This window comes from Lontra canadensis, unplaced genomic scaffold, assembly GCF_010015895.1.
Source record: "Lontra canadensis isolate GAN:19392208 unplaced genomic scaffold, GSC_riverotter_1.0 scaffold37, whole genome shotgun sequence".
NCBI classification, from domain to species: domain Eukaryota; kingdom Metazoa; phylum Chordata; class Mammalia; order Carnivora; family Mustelidae; genus Lontra; species Lontra canadensis.
In genome coordinates, this window is record NW_022631031.1 from 3,892,770 (window position 1) to 3,917,094 (window position 24,325).

Here is a 24,325-nt window from a genome sequence, read left to right on the forward strand (position 1 = left end):
GTTAAATGAGAAATAGTCTTTTTAAAAAAATGATCAAGAGAATATAAAACAAATTGAAAGCTTTAATTCAATTAACTATATGTTTTTGAAGTAAAATATATCTGAATTAATGCTGTTGTATGAAGTCCTTTTATGATGTTATTAAAAAACTACTGGTAAACAGACTTAATATGTACCAATAAACATCTCTCTTTAATTGCTTTTATAATAGAAGAGCTGTAAGAACATCTTATAGATAGTATAATTTTTATTCTTTCTCTAATTTATTTTCCAATAGTGGCAATTGTGCTATGACCTGATCTTTACCAGTTACACAACACATTCTAACCCTCTGTAAAAATAAAAGACCACTATGTGTAGTAATGATAAGAAATATCTTTATGTTTTAAATAAATCACAAGCTATTAAATTTTTAAATGCTGGAGGGCCACCTAGATGTTGTTTCAATTCCATTATTATAGCAAAAATATTTCCTATGTGACTTTCTAATTTTTAACTTTCAAATATTCCAGTAATCACATTTCATTTTTAAGAAAATAACTGCATGTGTTTTAAACATACCAATTTAGAGATAATAAATGCAGTATATAAAAACAGGAATTTTAAATCATTGGAGATTAAATCTTATATCATTTGCAATTTAATTGAATCAAAACTCATTTCATAGTTCATCTTTCATATTTTAAAGTCTCTCCTTGATTAAACTGAATTTAATTTAAGGTTTTCTTATTGAACACCTTAAAAATTTCTGGAATACGGGGCACCTAGGTGGCTCAGTGTGTTAAGCCTCTGCCTTTGGCTCAAGTCATGGTCCCAGGGTCCTGGGATGGAGCTCCACATCAGGCTCTCTGCTCAGCGGGGAGCCTGCTTTCCCCTCTCTCTCTCTGCCTGCCTCTCTACTTGTGGTATCTCTCTCTGTCAAATAAATAAATAAAATCTTTAAAAAAATTTTCTGGAATACTATAGTACAGGCATCAGAAAAAATAAGCTCCCTGATTCCAAAGAAGTCACCTTCACATTGGGGGTGAAGTTCATTTGGCAGTTTCTTTAGGTATCTGGGGAGAACAACATCTAAGATAACAGCAAAGAAACATTCAAAACAATATATGAATAAATGAGATAGAGATGGAGGGGATTAATAGAAGTCTGGACTGGGACTGAATCTCTGAGGAGCATTGTGATATGGAGAAATGAAAGAAAAAGAATGAGGGTAACTTAGAGAATAATATACCCAGAACCCAATTAGGCCGTACCCATTCTCAGAAATCTGGAAGCAGATGAATTAGATACCTAAAGACAAACCCTTATCTTTATCAAACATGATTTTCTCTTTACTCTTCTGAATATTCCAATACCCTGCTGGGCTCAGAACTTAAAATTAATTGGAATAAATTCCCATTTGAAATTATTGGTTGAGTTTTATTCTGGGTCTAGAGATGAAATTCTTATTCAACTGCCTTATAAGAGAGGTGCATTATTTATACTGTGGGAACAAACATTTATCAATGCCTCTGAAGTCACTCCCATTTTTTCCCAAATATCTGATAAAATCTGAAATGTATTGGACAGTATGAATAAGACCCTCACATCTCAATTACTCTCAGGTAAAAAAGATATACTCTGTGCTGATAACACAGATTAGAAATATTTCGCAGTTGGGAAACTGAAAAATTAGGCTTTAATAATAGAGTTATTAACTTACTCAAAATATTTTCACTCTAAATTAAAGATACATGCATACTGGCAGCAAACTGGTTTTAACAAACTCTGACCTCCACAACCCCTATCACCTACTTCTCACTCACACAGCTTATTATTGACTGACTAGCTAACAAATGATATAAACCAATAAGGAAGACTTTAAAGTGTGGATCAATTCCCATAAAACATAGAAATTAATGTAAATATCAATTAAATTTCTGCAGCAACCATTATATTATACATATGTGCTCATTATCTCTAGTTATCCAATTTATACTATTACAAAGGGAGGTAGAACCCTTGCCTTTTCCTATTTTAATAAGGATATAAATGGTATAATTAAAGCCCTCCAAATGATTGCAAATAAATATCATTTTGTTTTCTTTATGCACTGTACTGATATCATATTATTTAATTATTTGATTTGCACAGGCACAAGCTAAGAATTTAATCACTGTATTCATGTCCTCATAATATTACTTCTGGGCCACAGTAGTGATCACATAATTATTCTTCCATCTTCATGTACCAGACACCATACTAGGTACTTCTATTATTATTCTTTCAAAACTATACCTTATATAAATTTTTGTGTTCAAAGCAATTGTGGCTGTAAGTCAATATCCGTAATTTTATGCAATGCCCAATTTAAGTATGAACCTTTTAAACTTCAAATACAAGATCCACTACTCTCCTACCTATTTTTCTAGCCCTATCTCCAAATTATTTCCTTAGATGGATTTATCATTCTAGTTAATTCATTGTCACCAACAATATTTTGTCAAATATTTTGTGAATTCTGACTTAGTTGTCCTAGCAGCCTTTATTAACCATAGAAAATACTTCCTCTAATATGTTATGCCTATCCATTTTAAATTTAACTTTTTAAATCTTTTTTTTAAATTTAATTTTACTTTTTCAGTGTTCTAAGATTCATTGTTCATGCACTACACCCAATACTCCATGCAATATGTGCCCTCCTTAATACCCGCCACCAGGCTCACTCAACCCCCCACCCCCTCCCCTTTTTTTAATCTATTGCCTGCTAAAGCTACTATCTTTCCTTTAGACTCTTAAATAATTATTTGTTGCCTACAAAATTCATTTGGCAATTCATATATATTGTCAATGCATAATAATCAAAAACAACATTAAGCCCTTATTGTGTGTTAAGCACTTTCATGTATCATTTTATTTCATCCTTAAAACAACACTACTTGGAATATATTGATAGTACTATTACTACCACTAAATTTATCTTAGAAATAAAGAAACAGGGCACCTGGGTGGCTCAGTGGGTTGAGCAACTAACTCTTGGTTTCAGCTCAGGTCAAGATCCCAGGGTTGTGAGATTGAGCTCCTTATGGGGCTCCATGCTTGGTATGGCATCTGCTTGAGATTCTCTCTCCTTCTCTTTTGCCTCACCCCCTGCTCACTCATGTGTGCATGCTCTTTCTCTCTCTCTAAAATAAATAAATAGAAATAAAGAAAGAAAGAGAGAGAGAGAGAGAGAAAGAAAGAAAGAAAGAAAGAAGTAAAGAGGAACAAAGGAAGGAAGGAAGGAAAGAAGGAAAGGAGGAAGGGAGGAAGTGAGGTAGAAAGGAGGAACAAAAGCCTTTAGAAAAATTAAGGAGCATATCCAAGGTCAAACAGCCAGTAAATAGCAGAGACAGGCTTCAAGTCTAGAACTGTCTCATACTAGGCTCTTTTATCATTTTTATCACACTTTTACTATTATTTCAAATTGCACTTAGTATTTCCCTTAATCTCTACCTTCTCTTTCTTGTAAGTATAGTTTCCTTTTGGTATGAATGTATATATTATGGTATGAATGTATTACATTACAGGTGTTCTATACATTCTGTCATCATATAAGTACCTAAAACACAAGAGAACTACTTCAAAGTAGTAATATTAAATTTTGGAGATTGTGACAAAGCTAGATAGCCACAACAAAACTAAATCCTATACAGAAAGCACTGGTGGTTACACATAATCATGTTAAACAAGATCCAAAGATGAGTTAAGATTATGAATTAGCCAGATACCCCAACTGGAAAACTGACTAAGCTTCTTTATAACCTAACAAATGAATGAGAAGCTAATAAATTCTAACAAACAAACCACGGAAGTGAGAAAGGACTGACTCAGTAGATAGGGGAGCACAGAAGGGAAGTAGCTGTGAACTGATATAGAGGCAAAGGCAAGGAGGAAAGAAAAACACAGTGTCTCCATATTTTACAAGCTTCTACTCCCATCCTTATAACATCTGAAAATGAACTCAAGAGAGATGTTCTCAAGTAGGAATGAAAATACTTAATTCCTGATACATTGAGTAAACTTATTGCCAAGGAAGACCACTTGTATGTGTCAGACTTGGGAAATGATCACCCCAATAGAATCTGATTAGGTGGAAGTGTCTCAGGGCCTTATGCAAATAAATCCACTCTACCACAGCAGACAAAATGACTTTTCACACATAAAGTATACAATACTCCTCTGCTTTAAAAAAAAAAAAAAAGTAAATATTCAAAACATAGCATTGTCATTTTCATATTCAAATGAAGAATTAATGGAACCCAAAAGATAGGATTTGATCATTTCTTTAAAATACTCATAACTTCTTTGTTTTAGTAAGCCCTGCACCCAGCATAGAACCCAATGTGGGGCCTGAACTCACAACCCCTGAGATCAAGACCTGAATGCTCATAATTTTTTATTAAAAAAATGTAGAGCAAAGACAAGGATTATTTCCACTTAAGTCTTAACTTTTCTATCCATTATGAATATTAATCATATATTAGTTAGGTTGTTTATTTTTATCACAAAATTTATTAAGGCATTCTTTGGGAAAGGAAATGTTTAATTTTAAAAGCACATCCTGACACAGAGCAAAGTGATTAAATAAGCAGGGAAGTCCATTGGCTCTAACATGAAAATATTAAATTTGCTCAAAATATTATAAAGATTAGCTTTCTGTGAGCATACATCAAATATCTTGAAAACAATAATAATCAAAAGACACCAGCGTATGCCATGAACTGTCAGGCTAATCTAAAATGTATAAAGTTAACGTTCTTTTCAAGTGATTAGTATAGCTCCTTACTGTACTTTTATCAAAGATGAATTCTTCCCACTGGCTCTAAAGATGAACTACAAACTTACTGAACCTGCCTAAGTTACCTGTAACATTTTCATTCCTAAAGACCATAAGTTTTCCTCACTGTCCATATTATCTCTCCCTGTTCATATTGGTTTTCCTACTTGGAGTATTTCCATTTACTCACTTATTCATTCTCTTAGTCATCCCCTTATAAATGCTTTTGCTTTAAACAATGTATGTATCTATGTCCATCCCTATACCTATGGAAAAGGGGTATAAAGATTAGATTAATTTCAATGAGTTTACAGTAGAATGAAAACAAAAACATAACAAATTAAAAAGTCACATGACAAAAACTAACACCACAATCTAGGGGCTTACACAAAATAAATCAGGGCACAGGGGAAAGTGAGAGATCATTTTGTCAGAGAAAGGAAACTTGATGAGTTTCTTGAGAATGCATGAAAGTTTGTGGAAAAAAAACAAAAGAGCATGTCATTGCAGGCACAGGAAACAAGATGTACAGAGGCATGGAGACAAATAAAACCTTCAGTGATCTATAAGTAGTTCTTCATGGCTGGGGAAAAAAAGGTGCACTGGACAGGTGAATTCATTCATGAAGGGCCTTGAAACCCATGCAAAGAAATTTAAATTTTATCTTAGAAGTAACTAGAAGAGACTGAAGCATTTTATGCAAAGGAGCAACATAATCATATATGACTTTTACAAAAGTCATTCTAGTGACAATGTGGATGGTGAACTGAGGGGTTTCATATATTGGATATCCTTCATATAAGATAGTGGTGGTCACAATGTATTGGCAAGAAATAAGGAGAGCCCATGGGGTGCCTGGGTGGTGCAGTTGGTTGAGTAGCTGACTTTTGGTTTTGGCTCAGGTCATGGTCTCTGGGTCTTGGGATCAAGCCTTGCATGGGGCTCTGCACTCAGTATGGAGTCTGCTTAAGATTCTTTTGCCCTCACACTCTTCCCTCCCCACTGCTTACTCTCTCTCCCTTTCTCAAATAAATAAATCTTTTTTAAAAAGTAAAAATGAAAGAAGAATTAAGGAGAGCTTGAAGATAAAATTGGTATTAAAAAAAGATGGAATGAAAAGTAAAAACACCAATAATAATAATTGTAGGTAAAAATTCAGTTCTTATAATGTGCTAGACATTGTTCTCAGGCTTATATAATCTCATTTAATACAATGATCTATGAGGTAGGCATTATTACTAAGCTCAGTTTTTACTGATAAGGAAACTGAAGCATAGTGTCTTAGTAAATTTTTCATTTCTAGAGCTATAAAGTATGGTCTGACTGCATTACTTGTGTTCCTAGAGTGGTGTTATCATGGTCACTGCATAACGCCACACAATGTGAGCAAGGCACAGATGACCCTGGTGACTCCTTCAATATATGTTCTATTCTATGGAATTCTAGAAAATAAAGGGATAGTGCCTCTCTTCATTGATTTATAAACTATCTCTACTTAGAGAAATAACTCAAGCTCCTTAACTTCATGACATGTCCCTGGCCACTCTAACTAACAAAGAACTTGCTCTTCCTCCAAATACCATAGTCCTAGTCAAAACCAACTTCCACTTAATCATGTACTGTCTTTTCTATTCTTGTAATAAGAGTTGGTTTTGTTTCCCTATTACAGATAAGTAGAATTTCTCGGGTTTTATTTCAGTAATCCTTGGCTCCACCACAATATTGTCAAATAATAGTGTGTGTGTGTGTGTGTGTGTGTGTGTGTGTGTGTGTTTTGATTTGTACACCTGTTTGGAGACATGCTTACCAAAATCCAAAAACAAAGAGCCAGCTCTATGAGAGACATGAATAGAATACCATTGTCTCAACATTAATAAGAGCAGGGGGAGGAGACAAAAATAAATATTTTATGATTTATAATTTTTATTATTGAGAAATACTAGTTTTGTAAGAATTATCAAGGCAGCAAACCATCCAACCTGCTAAAGAATAATGTACAATTAGTTAAGTCACTCAGGTCTTATTTTTAGATTTAATGAGCTAACTTGCTAAAGAAGAGCATTAAAAAAAATTCTCAGATTAAATGTTTGAACTTTATTAGTTAAAATATATATATTCAAGGGAAACTTATTTTCTCCCATCAAGGGTGCTATCAAGTCATCTAACAAATGCTCACAATAGGTCAAAAGATACAACCAGGCAAGATGGCTCCATGCAAAGCTCTTATTGTTAAGAAAGGGCCTCAAAATGTCAATGACTATTCAATCATCTCACCTTTTTGGAAATCATCTTCTCCCTTGGGTCTAGGACCCTGTCATAGTTCTAGTTCTGCTCCTTTGCTGGGTTCTTTGGTGGCTCTTTTCATCTTTTGAAGGATGGAATTAATCAAATTTGCTCCTTGAATTCAGCACTTTCTTTTTAATACTGTTTTTATCAGAGTCTTTATTTATTTTTGTGGTTTGAATATTATATTTCTTTGTACATAATTCCCAAATCTACATCTGTAGTCATTTCAAGATTGTATCATAAACTCACCACAGCACTTAACACACAAAAAAACTTACACAGTGTAAGTACTTAATAAAACTAGTGAATTTAACTGTGAATCTGTAGTATCAGAAAAAAAAAACTTTCCTTTTAAAAGCTAGTTTCTTAAAACTGATTTTTTGTATAGCAAAACACACATGGTAAAGAGCCACAATTCAATATCATAGCTTTTGCCAAATTGTAGTGGGTTTCAAGAAAAAAATAAAATTATATGTAAAATTTCTGTGGAAATAAGAAAATAGAAAATGTGCCCTGATGCATTCTATGAATTATACGTATCTTATGTGTATATCATAACATTCTATTATATATATGTAATAGGATATATATAATTATATAATATGTAATATAAATATAATAAGCTATATATGATTACAGAATATATAATAAGTAACAATTGGAACATTCGCATTTAATGTTCTATGTGTTGTGGATAAGCACATATTTTATTACATATGAATTTTATTACATATATATATACACACACATATATAAATAAAATGGGATGTTGTATGTATACCAATGAAACACAAACTATTAGGTGGAATTTTTCCAAGAATTTTCCCAGAATGTTAACCTTATATTTTTATAAATTTAAATTGTATAAAATAAAATTTATTTATATAAAGGCTAGAGAGATGATAGCTACTTGTGTAACAGTACTTGGTGAAATTTTCTTATTGTGAAAGTACTTTTTTCCTGTTGTTTTGGAGTTACAAGGATTTAAGTCTGCAGAACTTGCACAGAGATTTAGAAATTGTAAAATCGGTTTTGTAAACTTTAGCTCACTTTCTAACTCAAGAGATTATAAGCTGAGATCAGGAAACTGATGACAATGCTTGTTGGGTGAGACTTCGTCAGAGTCCCACAGTCTTCTCCTTTCTGACTTTTTCCTCTCTGCTGGGGAATCAAAGCGATGAGATAGGAATTTGAGAGAGTAAGTGTGTGATTCTCCCTCTCCCATCAGCCAGGAGGGCTCACAAGAGGTAACCAGTGTAGGACTGCCCAGAGAAAGGAATAAAACTGGAGAATTGCCAGAAAATGTAAACTGATGTAAAAGAAAGGCTGGTAGGTCTTCCACTACCTGAAGCCATGGATGAGTTAAATAGTCCCCTATAGGAAAGAGCACACTTCCAGGGAGTTACAGGAAAAAGAATATATAAAATACTGCATTTGGACATCAAATCACAAAGGATAACCATAGAATTTTACCTATAATATCCACCCTCCCTTCCTTCTTGATCCTGGCTGACAGGAGACTGAAAAAGCATCTAGTAAGTTGAAAGGGATGCACAGTTAAAAAACAGGAATAACCCCTTCTCCAATGCAGAATTATGGCACAATAAGGCACAGCCTGTGCCTACAAACAGCACAGCAGTTTGAAATTTTGATATGAAGACAGGACTGGAAATTTTAATATATAAAAAGATGCAGCTTTTTGTTAATACATAGGATCTGACTGAGATTTCATCCAGAGAGCAGAGAAGAATAATGCTACATGGCCTGTTTAAAAACTTCAGTATGAAAAAGAAATAAAGCTATTTTATAATTCCACTCTACTGTGTTCAACTTTTTCAATACACATTTTTTAAGTAAATGATTTTCTCTTCATGTGATTTCAAATGTGCATTTTTAAAAGAAAATTTCTATTAACTGGAAATTTCTTTTAATAATTACTGAGTTTCTTCAACTTAAATATTTAATAAATATTTTTTTATTAAAATATTAAAATTATTATTATTAAATATTATATATAATATTTAATAAATATTATATATAATATTAAATAAATATAAAATATTAAAATTAAAATATTAAAATATTTTATTAAAATATTAAAATTTAATTGTTGCTAAATGTTATAATGTGAAAAATACATTTTAATAAAAGATAGGGCATAGAAATATATATATATTAAATACAAAAGTTTGTAAAGTATAAAATATGGTTACAATCGCATGTGTGAGGGGGTGTGTGTGTGTTATCATTATACCATATCATACTGAGATGACTCAAAAGAAATTTGATTTTCTTTATGATTGTTCTTTGAAAAATTAGAAAGGATAAAATGAATTTAAAATTTTAAAATACTTAGAATCATTAAATTGGTGGTCTTATAAAGGAATATAATTTTTTCTCTCCTTATCTAAAACAATATAATAGAAAAATATTTTGCTTTTAATGTACAAATCAATTTCAAGAAGAGCAAAACCAAACATTCTTGCTATATATACTTGTGTCACACTAATTTTTTTTTAGTCCAATTTACATTGATAGCAGGGAGGAGGGACAGGAGTTTGTATCTAATGAAAAATGAACTTGATCCTTAAACTGTATTTTTTCACCTATGTTCATTATACTCAGATAATGCTCACTTGTTTGTAAAACTGTTAGAAGTTTAAATTGAAGAGTAAAGATATCATTACTTTTTATTTTCTTTGTAGTGTTTGATTCTCTGGTAAACATAATAAAAAAAGCAAATAATGGCAAAGAAGCCAAGTAGAAAGAGGGAAAAAAAAAATAACCTTTTATTTGACAAAAATTAAAAAAAAAACTCTCCTTAGCACAAACCTTTGAGAGTCATAATATTTTTATTTGTTAATGTCCCATTAAATAAATAAATAAATAAATAAATAAATAAGTACAGTTACTAAAATTAGGCAAAGAGCAACATGTCTTAAAACTTTTCTTACAGTGGGGTGCCTAGGTGGCTCAGTGGGTTAAAGCCTCTGCCTTTGGCTCAGGTCATGATCTCAGAGTCCTGGGATTGAGCCCCACATCAGGTTCTCTGCGCAGCAGGGAGCCTGCTTCCTCCTCTCTCTCTGCCTGCCTCTCTGCCTACTTGTAATCTCTGTCTGTCAAATGAATAAATAAAATCTTAAAAAAAAATTAAAAAAAAAAACTTTTCCTACAGAGGACAGTGTTGGGAAGGGTAATTTAAATTTTTAGCAATCTGAAATAAGTTTTAGTTAATAATCACATACTTGTTCTTCAGCAGACTTAAAAGCCTTAAGGTTGCTAACAGTCAATGAAATTGTCTGCCTTTATTTCTATCCTATTTTTTCAAAATATTCTATCAGAAGTAGAAAAAAAAAAAAAAAAGGACTTTAGAGCTGTGAACTGCCTGTCAGCCAGTTGGCAATAAAAATCTATCACTGTAGTACTGATAGTCCCAGGCATACTATAGTACTACAACTGATAAAACTTTTAATGGTGTTAAACAGGAATGGGGTATTGGCAGATGAGATTTCACAGGAAATTATGATATTTCAGACCTTGAGATATTAGGGGATGAGTAATTTTAAGAACCACAGAATAGAATGACTATTGCTTGGTGATATCAATACACTTGAGAAAGACCGAGAAGGTTGAAGAAAATCAATCATCTGCTTAAGGTGAAGTATGCAATCCAAGGGCTCCATGGCAGGATATAAATGAAATCTCCTCTTCTATAGTTGGAAGATAGAAAAAGCTGAGTATTGGGCCTAGTATTTAATTATAAGGATGGCATATCTCAAGACAAGGTTGTAGTCACAGCCCAAGCAAGTATTCTGTTGAACCTAAAACTTGGAATAATGGCTTTAAAATCTGAATACAAAAATAAATAAGTAAATAAATAAATAAATAAATAAAATCTAAATACATTAAGGGTCACAATGACCACCTGTTACATGAGAAACATGGAGAATGCATTTTAAAATGGAGTTTTCCCCTAGGTCTAGTTCACAGTAACTCCATGGGGTCCACAGACCTACCTCATGGCAATTTCCATGGGCCTTAAATGTATAATTTGAATGGAGACATGGTAGAGCCCTTACATTGGTTTCTTGGTCTTTGTGATAAGAGCTCTTATCAAGGAAGTTTATGTGGAAGCCTCTGAAACGGTCCTCTTCCTACCCTCTTCAACTTTAGCCAACACAGTAAATTAAAACAATATCACAGACATCATCAATATTGCAGACTAAGGGGCCTACTCTGTCCTAATTCCCTCAAAAAAAAAAAAAAGATTTAGCAACTATCTACAAATGAAAATAGCTGTTGAGAGAATGCTGGAATATAATTAAGATGCTGCAACACACCACTAAAGCACAAAAACCAAGAATGGCCATATAGAAAAAGGAAGGAAACATTTCACCTGTGTCACCTTATTTCCCAGGCCAGCATATCTCAGTGCCAAGAGAAATCCTCTCCATGGTAAATTCTCTGGCAGGTGTAAAGAAGAGCAGGTGACATGATCATCCTTCACCACTGAGGATCTCCACAGTATTTGCCAGTGTGGACCCACCTGTTGGACACAACAGAGCCGACACTGCTGGGCTTCCCTGGAATTGGAGCTACTTTGTGCTTCCAGAGCTAGCATCTCCATAGCTCTCTGAGTATTGACACGTGGACACTTGGACCCAGAGCCATTACTACACACATACCCTAATCTGAGGAGGATACAGAAAGCCTACTTAAATAAATAATGACCAAAAACTTCCAAAGCATGGAGAAGGAAGACATCAAGATTTGAGAAACAGAAAGAACCCAAGTAGGCTGAATATAAAGAGGTCTCTATCAAAACAAACTATGATTAAATTTTCAAGTCAAAGACAAAGATGGTTTTGAAAATAGCAAGAGGAAAGCAATTTATCACACTAAAGATTATCAAGAGAGAGTAGAACAATATATTTCAGTTACCAAAAAACAAACAAACAAACAAATAACAACCTGCCAATGACCGTATCTGTCAAAAATGAGGAAATTCATCACCACTAGACACACCTTAGAAGAACTGCTAAAGGAATTTCTTCAAATTGAAAGAAAGGCATGCTAAACAGCAATGTGAAAGCACATGAAAGCATAACTCTCACTGATACAGGTAAACATACAGTCAAATACAAAATAAGACAACATGGTAATGGTGGTATAAAAATTTCTTCAAATCCTAATATAAAAGTTTAAAAACAAAAATATTAAGAATAACTATAACCACAAAAAATTGTTAAGGGATAAACAATATAAGAAGAAGTAAACTCTGACTACAAGTACACAAAGTAGGGGAGGGGTGAAAGTGTAGAGACTTTATATGTGATTGAAGTTAAGTTGTTATCAATTTAAGAAATGAAATTACAAGATATTTAGTGATACACAAAAGATGAAAAGAAAAGAATCAAAGTAAATCACTATGAAAATATCATCAAATAACAAATGATGATGACAGTAAACAACTACCAAACAGAAAGAAAACAATTAATAAAATGACAATAGTAAATCCTCTCTTATCATTAGCACTTTAAATGTAAATGGATCAAATTCCCCAATAAAAAAACACAGAGTGGCTGAAGAGTTCAAAATAAAACAAGAACCAGTAATACTCAATGAGAGACTTACTTTAGATTTAAGGACACATATAATAATGGACTTTAATCGCCCACATTCAGAAGTGGACAGAGCATCCACACAGAAAATCAGCAAAGAAAGAGCTGACTTGAGAACACTATAGACCAAATGGACCTAACAGACATATACAGAACTTTCCACCCAACAGCAGTATAGTCTTCTCAAACGCACAAGTAATGTTCTTAGGATAGATCACGTGTTAGGTCACAATCATTACAAATATATTTTTCAACAACAGTGAAATACAACTAGAAATCAACAACTATAAAGAGATGGGAAAATACACAAATATGTAAAAATCAAACAACATATTTCACCAACCACTGGGTCAAAAAAGAAATCAAAAGGCAATTTAAAAAAATATCTCAAGACAAAAAAACAAAAAACAAAAAAACCACATCACATACCAAACTTATGGGATGTAGCAAAAGCAGTCCTAAAAAGAATATTCATAATGCTAAATGCTTATATTAAAAAGATTTCAAATTAACTTTATGCCTTAAGGAACTAGAAAAAGAACAAACTGAGACCAAAGTTAGCTGAAGGAAGAAAATAATGAAGATTAGATCAAAGATAAACCAAAAAGAGGATAAAAAAAATTTAAAAATCAATAAAACTAAGGTTTTCTTTTAAAAAAGATAAAATTGACAAACTCTCAGCCTAAGGAAAAAAGAGAAGTTTTAAATATATAAAATCAAAAATGAAAGAGGAAATATTACAACAGATGGTTCAGAAATAAAAAGGCTTATTAAAGACTAATATGAACAGTTATATACCAACAAATTGGATAACCTAGAAAAAAAATGGATATATTTTTAGAAATATACATCTTACCAAAGTAAATCAGACAAATAGCAGCCTGAGCAGATGGGTAACAAATAAGGAGACTGAATCAGTAATCAAAAATCTTCCAGTATAAAAAGCCCAAGACAGAATAACTTCATAAGTGAACTCTACCAAACATTCAAAAAAGGATACCAACCTTTCTTAAACTCTTCCAAAAAATAGAAGAAAGGTCACTTCCAAACTCATTTTATGAGGCCACAGCACTCTGATATTAAAGCCAAAGACACCATTAGGAAAGAAAACTTGGGCCAATATCCCTGAATAACATAAGCACAAAAACAAAAACAAACCTAAATAAAATAAATTCCACAATACTCTGAAAGGATTATACACTGTAACCAAGTGGATTTTATCCCTGGAATGCAGGGATGGCTCAATATTCATAAATTATACAATGTGATTCACCACAGTAGAATTAAAGGGTTTTCATTAATTAACATGATAATGTTAATAGATACAGAAAAAACATTTGACAAATTCAACATCCATTCATGATCAACACTGAGCTATAGAAGGAATGTACCTCAATAAAATAAAGGCCGTATAAAAAATGCTAATAGCTAACAGTATAATCAATGAAAGAAAAACTTGAAGATTTTTTTCTAGTAACTTGTCCAAGGAAGAATACCCAGGCTTGCCATTTCCACTTAACATAGTCTGAATTCCTTGACAAAGAAATTGAATGGAAGATGAAGAGGAAGGGGGTGGGGGAGGAGGAGGAGGAAGAGAAGTAGAAGTAGAAGCAGAACCAGAAGCAGAAGAAGAAGAAAAAGAAGAAGAAGAAGAAGACCACCAACACCGATGATGACAAGGGGGAGGGAGAGAAGAGGAAGAACAAAGAAAGAAAGAAAAGACATGCAAATAGGAGGGAAGGAAGAGAAATTATCTCTGTTTACAATCCTTAACTTCCTGTGAAATCACAAAAGACACCAAATAGCCAAAAGAATCCTGAAAAAGAAAAAAGCTGGAGTCATTGCACTTCCTGATTTCAAACCATATGATAAACTTACAGTAATTATAATGGTACGATACTGGCTTACAAATAGACACGTAGACCAATGGAACAGAATAGAGAGTTCAGAAATAAACTCCCACATATATAGTCAACTAATATTTGCCAAGGGTACCAAGAACATTCAGTGGGGGAAACGATAGTCTTTTCAACAAGTAGGGCTGGGAAAACTGAATAAACACATGCAAAAAAATGAAATTGGACTCTTACCTTATTCACAAAAATTAGACTAAAAGATAGGATCTGATACCTTAAAACTCCTAGAAGAAAACATAGAAAAGAAGCTTCTTCACATTGATCTTGACAATCATTTTCTTGGATACGATATCAAAAGCAAATGCAACAAAAGTGAAAATCAACAACTGGGACTATATAAAAACTGAAAAGCTTCTTAACAGCAAAAGAAACAATCAACAAAATGAAAGACAAAACACATAATGAGAGAAAATATTTGTAAACCATATATCAGATAAGGAGTTAATATCCAAAATATATAAGGGACTCCTACAACTCAGTGACAACAACAATAAAACACAATCTTATTTAAAATGGGCGGAAGAACTAGATATTTTTCCAAAGACAACTGAGTGGCCAATAAATACATAAAAAATGCTCAACATACCTAATCATCAGGGGAATGCAAATCAAAGCCAGAATAGGAAATCACTTCACACATTGTAACAGAATGGCTATTCTCAAGAAGATAAGAGATAACATGTGTTGGTGAGGATATGGAGAAAAATAAACCCTTATACAATGTTGGTAGTAATATAAATTGGTCAGCCAATACGGAAAGCAATATGTAACTTCCTCAAAACAGTTAAAAAATAGAACTACCATATAATTCAGTAATTCCACTTCTGGGTATATACCCAAAAGAAATGAAGACAAGATATTGAAGAGATATCTGCACTTCCATGTTTATTATCGCATTATTCACAATACCCAAAATATGGAAACAACCTTTATCTTCCAATGGATGAATAAGAAAGAAGATACGTTATCTATATAATAGAATGTTATTCAGCCATGAGAAAGAAGAAATTACTGTCATTTGTGACATGGATGGACCTTGAGGACATTATGCTAAGTGACATAAGCCCAAAGACAAAAACTGTATGATATCATTTATATGTGAAATTTTAAAAAGCCATACTCAAAGAACAAAGGCATTACATTTCTTGATTTCAAATTATATTATAAAGCTATGATAATCAAAACAATATGCTACTGGCATAAAAGCAGACATGTAGACCAATGGAACAGAATAGATATCCCAGAAATAAATCCATGCAGTTATGGTTTCTGATCTTCCACAAGAGTACCAAGAAACATACTGAGTAAAGGATAGTCTCATCAGTAAATGTTAGGAAAACTAGATATCCATATGCAGAGCAATAAACATGGACTCTTATCTCACATGATATACAAATATCATCTCAAAATGGGTTAAAGTTTTAAGATAAGATCCGAAACCATAAAACTCTTGGAAGAAAACAGAAATCTTCTTGACCTTGTTTTAGGCAATGATTTTTTGGATATGACACCAAAAGCACAGGGAACAAAAGCAAAATAGACAAGTGAGACTGCATCAAACTAAAAAGCTTCTGCACAGCAGAAGAAAAAAATGACATAGTGGAAGGCAACCTACAGAATAGGAGAAAATATCTGTAAACCATATATCTGGATGAGGTTAATATATATCCAAAATATATAAAAAGCACAACTCAATTTAAAAAGTGAGAAAAGAGTCTAGATAACCATCTCTCTCTCTCTCAAAAGAAGACATAAAAATGACCAACAGGTATATGAAAAAGTGTTCAACATCACTAATTACCAGGAAAAAACAAATCAAAACCACAATGAGTCATCACTTTACACCTCTTAGAATGGTTATCATCAAACAGACAAAAGGTATTGACAAAGATGTGGAAGAAAGAGAACACCTGTACACTGTTTGTAGAAATGTAAATTAGTACAACCATTATTGAACACAGTGTAGAGTTTCCCCAAGAAACTTAAAAATAGAACTACCATACAATCCAGCAATCTCACTTCTGTGTAGACAACTAAAGAAATGAAACGATTTCTAAGAAATATCTGTATTCCCATGTTCATTGTAGCATTAGTCACAATAGCCAAGATATGGAAATAATTTAAAGGTCCATGCATGGATGAATGGATAAAGAAGATCTCAACTGCTACAACATGGATGAATCTTAAGGACAGTATGTTAAGTGAAATCAGCCAGACATAGACAAATTTTGTAGGATCTCACTTATATGTATAATCTAAAATAGTCAAACTCATAGGAGAAAAGAGTAAAATGTTGGTTACCAGTGGTTGGGGCTAGAGGAAATGAAAAGCTATTGCTCAAAGTTTCAGTTATGCAAGATGAGTAAATCATACAGATCTAATGTACAGCATGGTGACTAAAGTCAACAATACTGTACTGTATGCTTGAAATTTGCTAAGAGGTTAGATATTAAGTGGTCTCACCCCAAAAGGATTGTTAATTATGTGCCATGATGACTATGGTAACTAGTTTGATTGTTTTGATAATTTCACTTTATTTACATGTGAGATAAATATATACAATTTTTATTTTTCAATTACACCTCAACAAAACTGGAGAAAAAAATACTACATCCCAGGCAGAATGGCAGATAAATGCTACCTTCATAGACCCACTACAGAATTCAGAGGTGGTGGTCCCATCACATTCCCATTTTAATTCATGAGTTTTGCCCTCATCAAATGAACAAACAAACAAATAGATTCTGAAAGATTAGAGTTGACTACTACTTGGTCTACTACGTGGACCAAGAAGTAGCTCTCATTATAGCTGCTGTGCCAAGTGTGGTATTTTTTTCTAAAGCATATTGAAATGGCATCAGGTACATATTATGTGGCCATTGAATGGCAAATGTACTCTTTTTCATCTCTATCAAGAAAGATCAGAAACATTACCCATTCACATGTGATCAACAACCATATGGTTTTATATTGTATCATTTTTTATCTTTTTCTTTCTTTCATAGTTTTATCCATCCTCATTCTTTTTGAACCTGAGAATGTTGTAGGTTTTTTTCACTTCAGTCCATAGTGATAAATAGTTTGGCTTTATTTGGTTTCATTGGCTCTTTTCTACTCTGAATATCTTGACCACCTTAAATCTAAAACTGGCTTTCTCTTAGCCACAATTCTAGTGAAACCACATTTGATCCCCATGGAGAATATTCAGAGACCCAGAAAGATATTGAACTTTGATTTTTTGACCGGCTGATAGTGTCAAAATCATAAATACAAACCAAGGATTTTCCTCAGGTAAAACCTTCCAATTGTAAAGGAATCAATCCCTTGATCACCTTAGCATTGTTCCTGAGATTAACAGGATAAGCATGCATTCTTAATTTGTCAAAAAGACCTTTCATGATCTGTCCTGTTTTCCTCTCCTCAAACCATCTGTTCCCTCTCCCTGAACTCAAACTACCCTTCTTCCTCATTCAGTGATCCAACCACATTGGCTTTGTCCTAGTTATCAAATACTCTATATAATCCCTGCCAGTGGGTGGTATGTTGTTGAAGGCATCCCTCATTAAAATTTCTTAAACAAATTTCAAGTTCAATATTAATAGTATAATTTTCATTTTTAAAAGATATATTATCTTTAATACTTAAGAATTCACTGAAGATACTTGGATTTAAATATCTGAAAGAGATCAAGTTTTATAATAATGATACTTTGTTGTTTATGGAAAAAGCAAAAACTCATTTCTTACTGTTGCGTCACATGAAGGTGGGTGCATCTCAGCAAGCATAAAGTTTTTGAAGTCTTCATTGACAAATCCGTGAAAACGCTGAGGTATGAAAGAAGCTGCTGACTCATTTTTTTCAATCAGATTGCTATGTACCTTTGTTTGAGGTCTAGCTGAACCTTTCAGTATTATATAAAATCCATCATTTCCAACCACTGAAACAAAACAAAACAAAAAAGCTATACTATTGACTTTATTTCCCAGGCTTTCTGATATAGACATAACTACAACACATATTACAGTTGCTTTGCTTTTTGTAGATTTCTCTTAGTTTATGCAATGAGAACTCTGATGTAGCATTTAGGCATTCACAAATAATTTACTTAAATAAGAATAAAAAACACTATACTCAAATACTATACTAAAATACTATACCCAAAAAAGAATAGTAAAAACATGTCTCCATATTTGGAGAATTCTTTTCTGACAATTATAATAATCGATCCTCTTATGGAATTGATAGATTCTAGAAAAAGAACCATGGTAACATGTTACAATTAATAATTTAAGATATTTAAAGAAAAATAGGATCAGAAAATTCTTTGAATTTTTTAAAATGTTCTCTTCACCTCAAAAATGCAATTTTGCTTATTTTATTTAAGTAACTATATATATATTAATTTTTATTTGTCTTTCCTCTGGGTATGATGATGATTGCTCATAGACGCTCATTTGGAAAGAGAGATCATTATTAGAAAGAAAAGTTTTTTCCAGTATTTCTTTTGCTTCACATTGTAACTCTCCATTATCTTCCTAAAGTTTAACTATGCTCCTGTAAGTATGGTTGGTTTACCCACTTGTGAGCATTTTGAATGCAACTTAAATCTGTTCTAGTTCTTCTGAAGCCTTTTTTAAAGAAGCAGAGCATAGGACTGGATTATGTCATTTTCCAATTGTTTACATTATTTTATAGGATTGGAGCAAATTATTCAAGTGTTGTGAGAAGAACTTTTCTTAAATTTTACTTATTATCTTGCGATAAATAGAAACTTTACAAATTGATTTTTAAGAACAATTGTAGGTTTTTTGTTTTTTTTTTTTCCCTAAGAAATGACAACTGCTTGCCTTCTCTGCTTTTTTCTAAATGAGTGCTTTATTAGTGGGGCTTTCTTGGTAATCATCTGTACACAGTGACTATAGGATAGTGATTTTCAGTCTTCTTTAAAGCAAGGGTTGTGCTTGCTTGAATGCCTGAGCTTAAAATAGATTCCTTTCTGGATAGCACAATATCACTTCTTACTAAACATCTAATCTATGTGGTGAAAGCACTGTAGAAACATTGCTTTTAAATAGCTATCAGATGAGCTGTATGAGAACTACATTGTAGAAAGAACATTGTAAAGGTAAAAGGTAATAAAATTTTGTAAGAGTATTAATGATTTTGACCAATTACATAGGTGAAAAAAGCAGTTGGGTGAAATGTGTATTCTGATAAATAAATTTGTATTGTGTTTTTGTATAGATTTTTTTTTAAGATTTTATGTATTTATTTGACAGAGATCACAAATAGGTGGAAAGGCAGGCGGGGTGGTGGGGGGAAGAAGGCTCCCTGCTGAGCAGAGAGCCCAATGTGGGGCTTGATCCCAGGACTCTGGGATCATGACCTGAGCTGAAGGCAGAGGCTTTAACCTACTAAGCCACCCAGGCGCCCCTATTTTTGTATAGATTTAATTGGCATTTCTTAGCATAGAATAAAAATTGTAGAAAGAGCTACATTGTGTGAAATAAACTTATGAATTGTGACAAAAATATATTTATTAACAATGTAAGATAAATACAAGCTTTTGAAATTCATAAGCAATGAGAAGGAACCTATAACATAGGCTCCTTATTCAAATTTTCACAATACACAAAATTACATTATACAACTTTTTAGAAAAAAAAGCACTCCAAACATCTAAGAAAAATTTGACTATAAGAATTAAAATACAGATCAAAATGGCTTTAAATCTTGATTCCCAGGTCTTGCAAAAGTAAAAGAATTCAATAAAATCAAGTTGGTTAAGAATTAGTTTCATATTATTATTTATCTAGCCAAACTCCATGACATGAAAAGGCAAAAAAACAAAAACAAACAAACAAACAAACAAACAAAAAACACAAACATTTTCATAAGGGCTTCAAGAAATTTCCTAGTACAGGACAGACCTCATGTCTTAAAATATCTTTTAACCACACTTGAATTAGCTGAACAAAAGGCATTCAAAAGGAACTGAGAATACTAATAAGGGAAAGTTTACTCATTTTGGTACTGAGTTTTCAAAAGATCAAAGGCCAAATACGAAGTTTGATTAAAGGAAACACGTTTGTGAATTCCTGACTAAGAGTCTCCTGGTCTCTGGTTCAGCTAAAATTAACCATTTTAAAAGGATTTAAATGTTTCAAGGAACTATAATTGGATGAATAAAGTCATATTGTCACCTGGGTAATTCTTACTTGGCCTGTAAAATTGAGTTTAAGTGTTATCTATTTACCAGGGAAGCCTTTGCCTGACCTCTGCCTTGCTCCCATCCATACTAATTAATGCCCCTCCTCTGCGACCTTTTTTCAAAGAATTTCTGTCATGACACTGCGTTTTCAGTGTCTGCCAACAGATTCTAACCTCTTGGAGAAGGATCTCTAACTTTGCTCTCACTATTTCCAGCCCAGAGCATATTGCCTGGATTACTTTAGGCATTTAGCAAATACTCAAATGAACAAAATCTTAATTAATTGTCCTTATTGTATTTCTCTCCAAAGAATCTTTTAAAACATTTGGGGAACAACTCATTTTTTTCCTTAAAATTCTGTCTATTGAGAAATAAGACAAAATTCCTGGGTGGCCTAGTTTCTTCCCAGTCCATTAGGTGGGAATTTAGGAAAATACCAGAAAGTTATGTGACTTTTAAGCGAGGTGGTTTTATTCATGGAATCCTCATATTATAAGGTCTAAATGGTCCCATAGATAACATAACAAAAGCAATGAATAATTTTTCACAACTTTTATTATATTAAGGTATGTTAGGATTTTGTTCTTTGGGGCTATTTTTCTTCCCATAAGGTACCAGGAGAAGTTATATTAAGTATGTCTCATCACCTTTTTTTGAATACTGCTATAACCTGTGGAAAATAATCTACAAGTAACATTGGATATTTATTTTAAGATTTAAAAAAAAATTCAAATAAATAAATCTAGAGGTAAGTGGCAGGGATGAAGAGAAATTTATTTCATTTTATTTTGGGCACTGATCTTCCACTGGAATAGTATTAATACTGACACTTCCTGTCCAATATTTGCAGAGATTTCATAAAGGGAGAATTTATAATTTCACAAATTGTTGATTGTTTTTAATAACCTTAAAACATTATTTGATATTTTTACTTAGTTCTTCTTACAAAAAAAAAAAACACACTAAGAAAATTCCATATTTCAAATTGCTTGTTCATATCCATAACATGTTATATTAAGACCAAGGCTGGGGCACCTGAGTGGCTCAGTCCGTTAAGCATCTGCCTTCAGTGCAGGTCATGATCCCAGGGTCCTGAGCAGGCAGAGGGAGAAGCAGGCTCCCTGCTGAGCAAGGAGTCTGATGTGGGACTGGATTTTAGGACTCTGGGATCAGGACCTGAGGCAAAGGCAGATGCTTAACAGACTGAACCACCCAGGCATCCCTACAATATTGTTTTAAATTTTAGTGAAGAAATGGAACAAGGGAAAACAAGATGGAGGCAGGAATATATTAAATTACAAAACAAAATCTGTAAAATGCTATTTATTTGTGAGGAGATAGTACTGGGCCAATGGACAATTTTCACTCCATTTTCCTTACTTTAAAAGAAATTTTAATATTACTAGTTACCTGTAGTTTAGCAACTACAAGAGATTTTTACTCCCTTTTTTTTTTTTACAAATTTTTACTCCATTTTCCTTACTTTAAAAAATTTTAATATTATTAATTACCTGTAGTTTAGCAACTACAAGAGATTTTTTTAAATTGACTTGACTGGAAGTCTTAGTACCATTGAATTTCCTGGGAGTTCTCAAAAAAGGAAAACAATGTACTGTAAACACAGCTAAATTTTTCACAAAACACATTATTTAAAATATCTTATACCAGGTTATATCCAGAGTATTTCTAAAGATTTAAAAATCATTTCTACATGGGAAGATCAAAAGGATGGCATCTGGGTATATAACCATGGGATTCACTGATACAATCCAAAGGTAAGTGTTACTTTACCTGAAAAAATGAATGAATGACATCTATTCTCAGACTATCATTGAATATATTGACTAAGAACTGTGTTCTTAGACAAATTTTGAATTGGTACTGTGTATTCAAGAATGCAGTGGCTGGGAATGATCTGTAATACTAATTAATGAATACATTCATTTGTTAAAGATTTATTGAGTAGACTATTTTGTCCAAGCACTGCAAGTTAGGTCATGTTTCAGATTAAGAACCTAAGTACATTAGAGTCAGCTCTGTTTTTGAAATGAGGAGAGATAAGATAGCTTTGGAAGCTCAAGAACTTGAGACCAAATCATGCCTGAAGAATGTGTTATGGTATATATGCCTAGAGGTATGCAGGTGGTAAATTAAGAAATTTTTTATCTCTAAAAATAAGTGGAAGCATCTACAACACACAAAGAATGTGTTCTTTCTGACCCAAATTACATAAAATTGAACATTTTAAAGTAGTTATCAAAAGTTCTGGTCTATTAAAACAAAGAAAAGAAGTCTCAGTAAAGGTTTTAAAAAATATCTTCTCTTAAGAAATACAACTTCCAGATGGATTTTCCACTATTTTCTGATTTTTAAAATATATTTCTGGATAGCAAGGTCAAGTTTTTGTTCATGGCTGTTAATAAAAGTCAATTAATCTTTAAAGAAATCTATATAATTCATAATTTGAGCTTTAGAATTATTGGCTTATCCAGGGAGATTCTTTCTAATAATAATTAAATATCATGAAGAGTTGTCTATTAATGTCATTATTTCTATTGTCTCCAATGAATATAATATATAAATCACTTCATACATTGACATTTAAAAACTCTGTGGCTACATATCAAATACAGTTGATTAAAAATTTCTACTTTAAAATATACCAACAATTTTATGAAACATCATGTACCCCAAATTATATTCTAGCTTAATCTTGATTAAAGTACATAATTATATTCTAGCTTAAATCTTGATTAAAGTACATAATGATTCAAAATATTTTTTTCTGAAATTTTCACCATGATTCCAAACATTAAGCTAAACCACATTATAATCCTAAATGTATCAATTTTAGTAAATTTTTAAACCATATTCTAAATCTAAATGGATCAATTTTAGTAAATTTTAAAAATTCATGGCAACAATTATGGATATAAAACTGACGGATAATTTGACTCATTTCCTCTACAAAATACAAAGATTGGGGCCAATATATCACTTAAATAATTTTTATCATTTTACATGTTTTTTCTAACTTCTGGCTTATGAAAACTACCATTATCTTCCCTATAATCACATTTTTCAATGTTCTATTTTAAGTTTTAAAATAAACTTAAAGAAATATTTCTGTATTATTTTCCTTTACTACTAAAAGCCATCTTAACCATTATATTGGTGTCACTTTTACAAGATGTCACAGTATATTTTGGACACTTTAAAGATAAAAATTTATAGTAAACATTAAATCCGGGCCAGTGCCATGAAAAGGACATATCACATCAAGAACCATTCCAATAGTAGATAACAGCATAACCATGTAGAACTGTTTTCACACTAGGAAAGATCAGAAAAGCAAGACCGCTTTCTATGACACATCATGTGGGCAGACATTCTAGATTATCCATAAAAAAAAGTGTATCAGTTAATGATACATACTGCCTTTGTGAAGGCTTATTGATGATATGCATTAAAAAAGTCTCTTGATATTGTAGAA

The 24,325-nt window shown here is 32.4% G+C and overlaps 1 protein-coding gene across 1 annotated transcript in view; it reads right to left on the minus strand.

Moving 5' to 3' along the window:
• The window catches only part of LOC116874523 (cyclic nucleotide-binding domain-containing protein 1-like), an 89,916-nt gene that overhangs the window by 44,430 nt on the left and 21,161 nt on the right, over positions 1-24,325 (minus strand). The window contains exon 2 of the mRNA XM_032869231.1: positions 18,368-18,558. Within this exon, the coding sequence (XP_032725122.1) occupies positions 18,368-18,558 (191 nt within the window). The remainder of the gene's footprint in view (positions 1-18,367; positions 18,559-24,325) is intronic.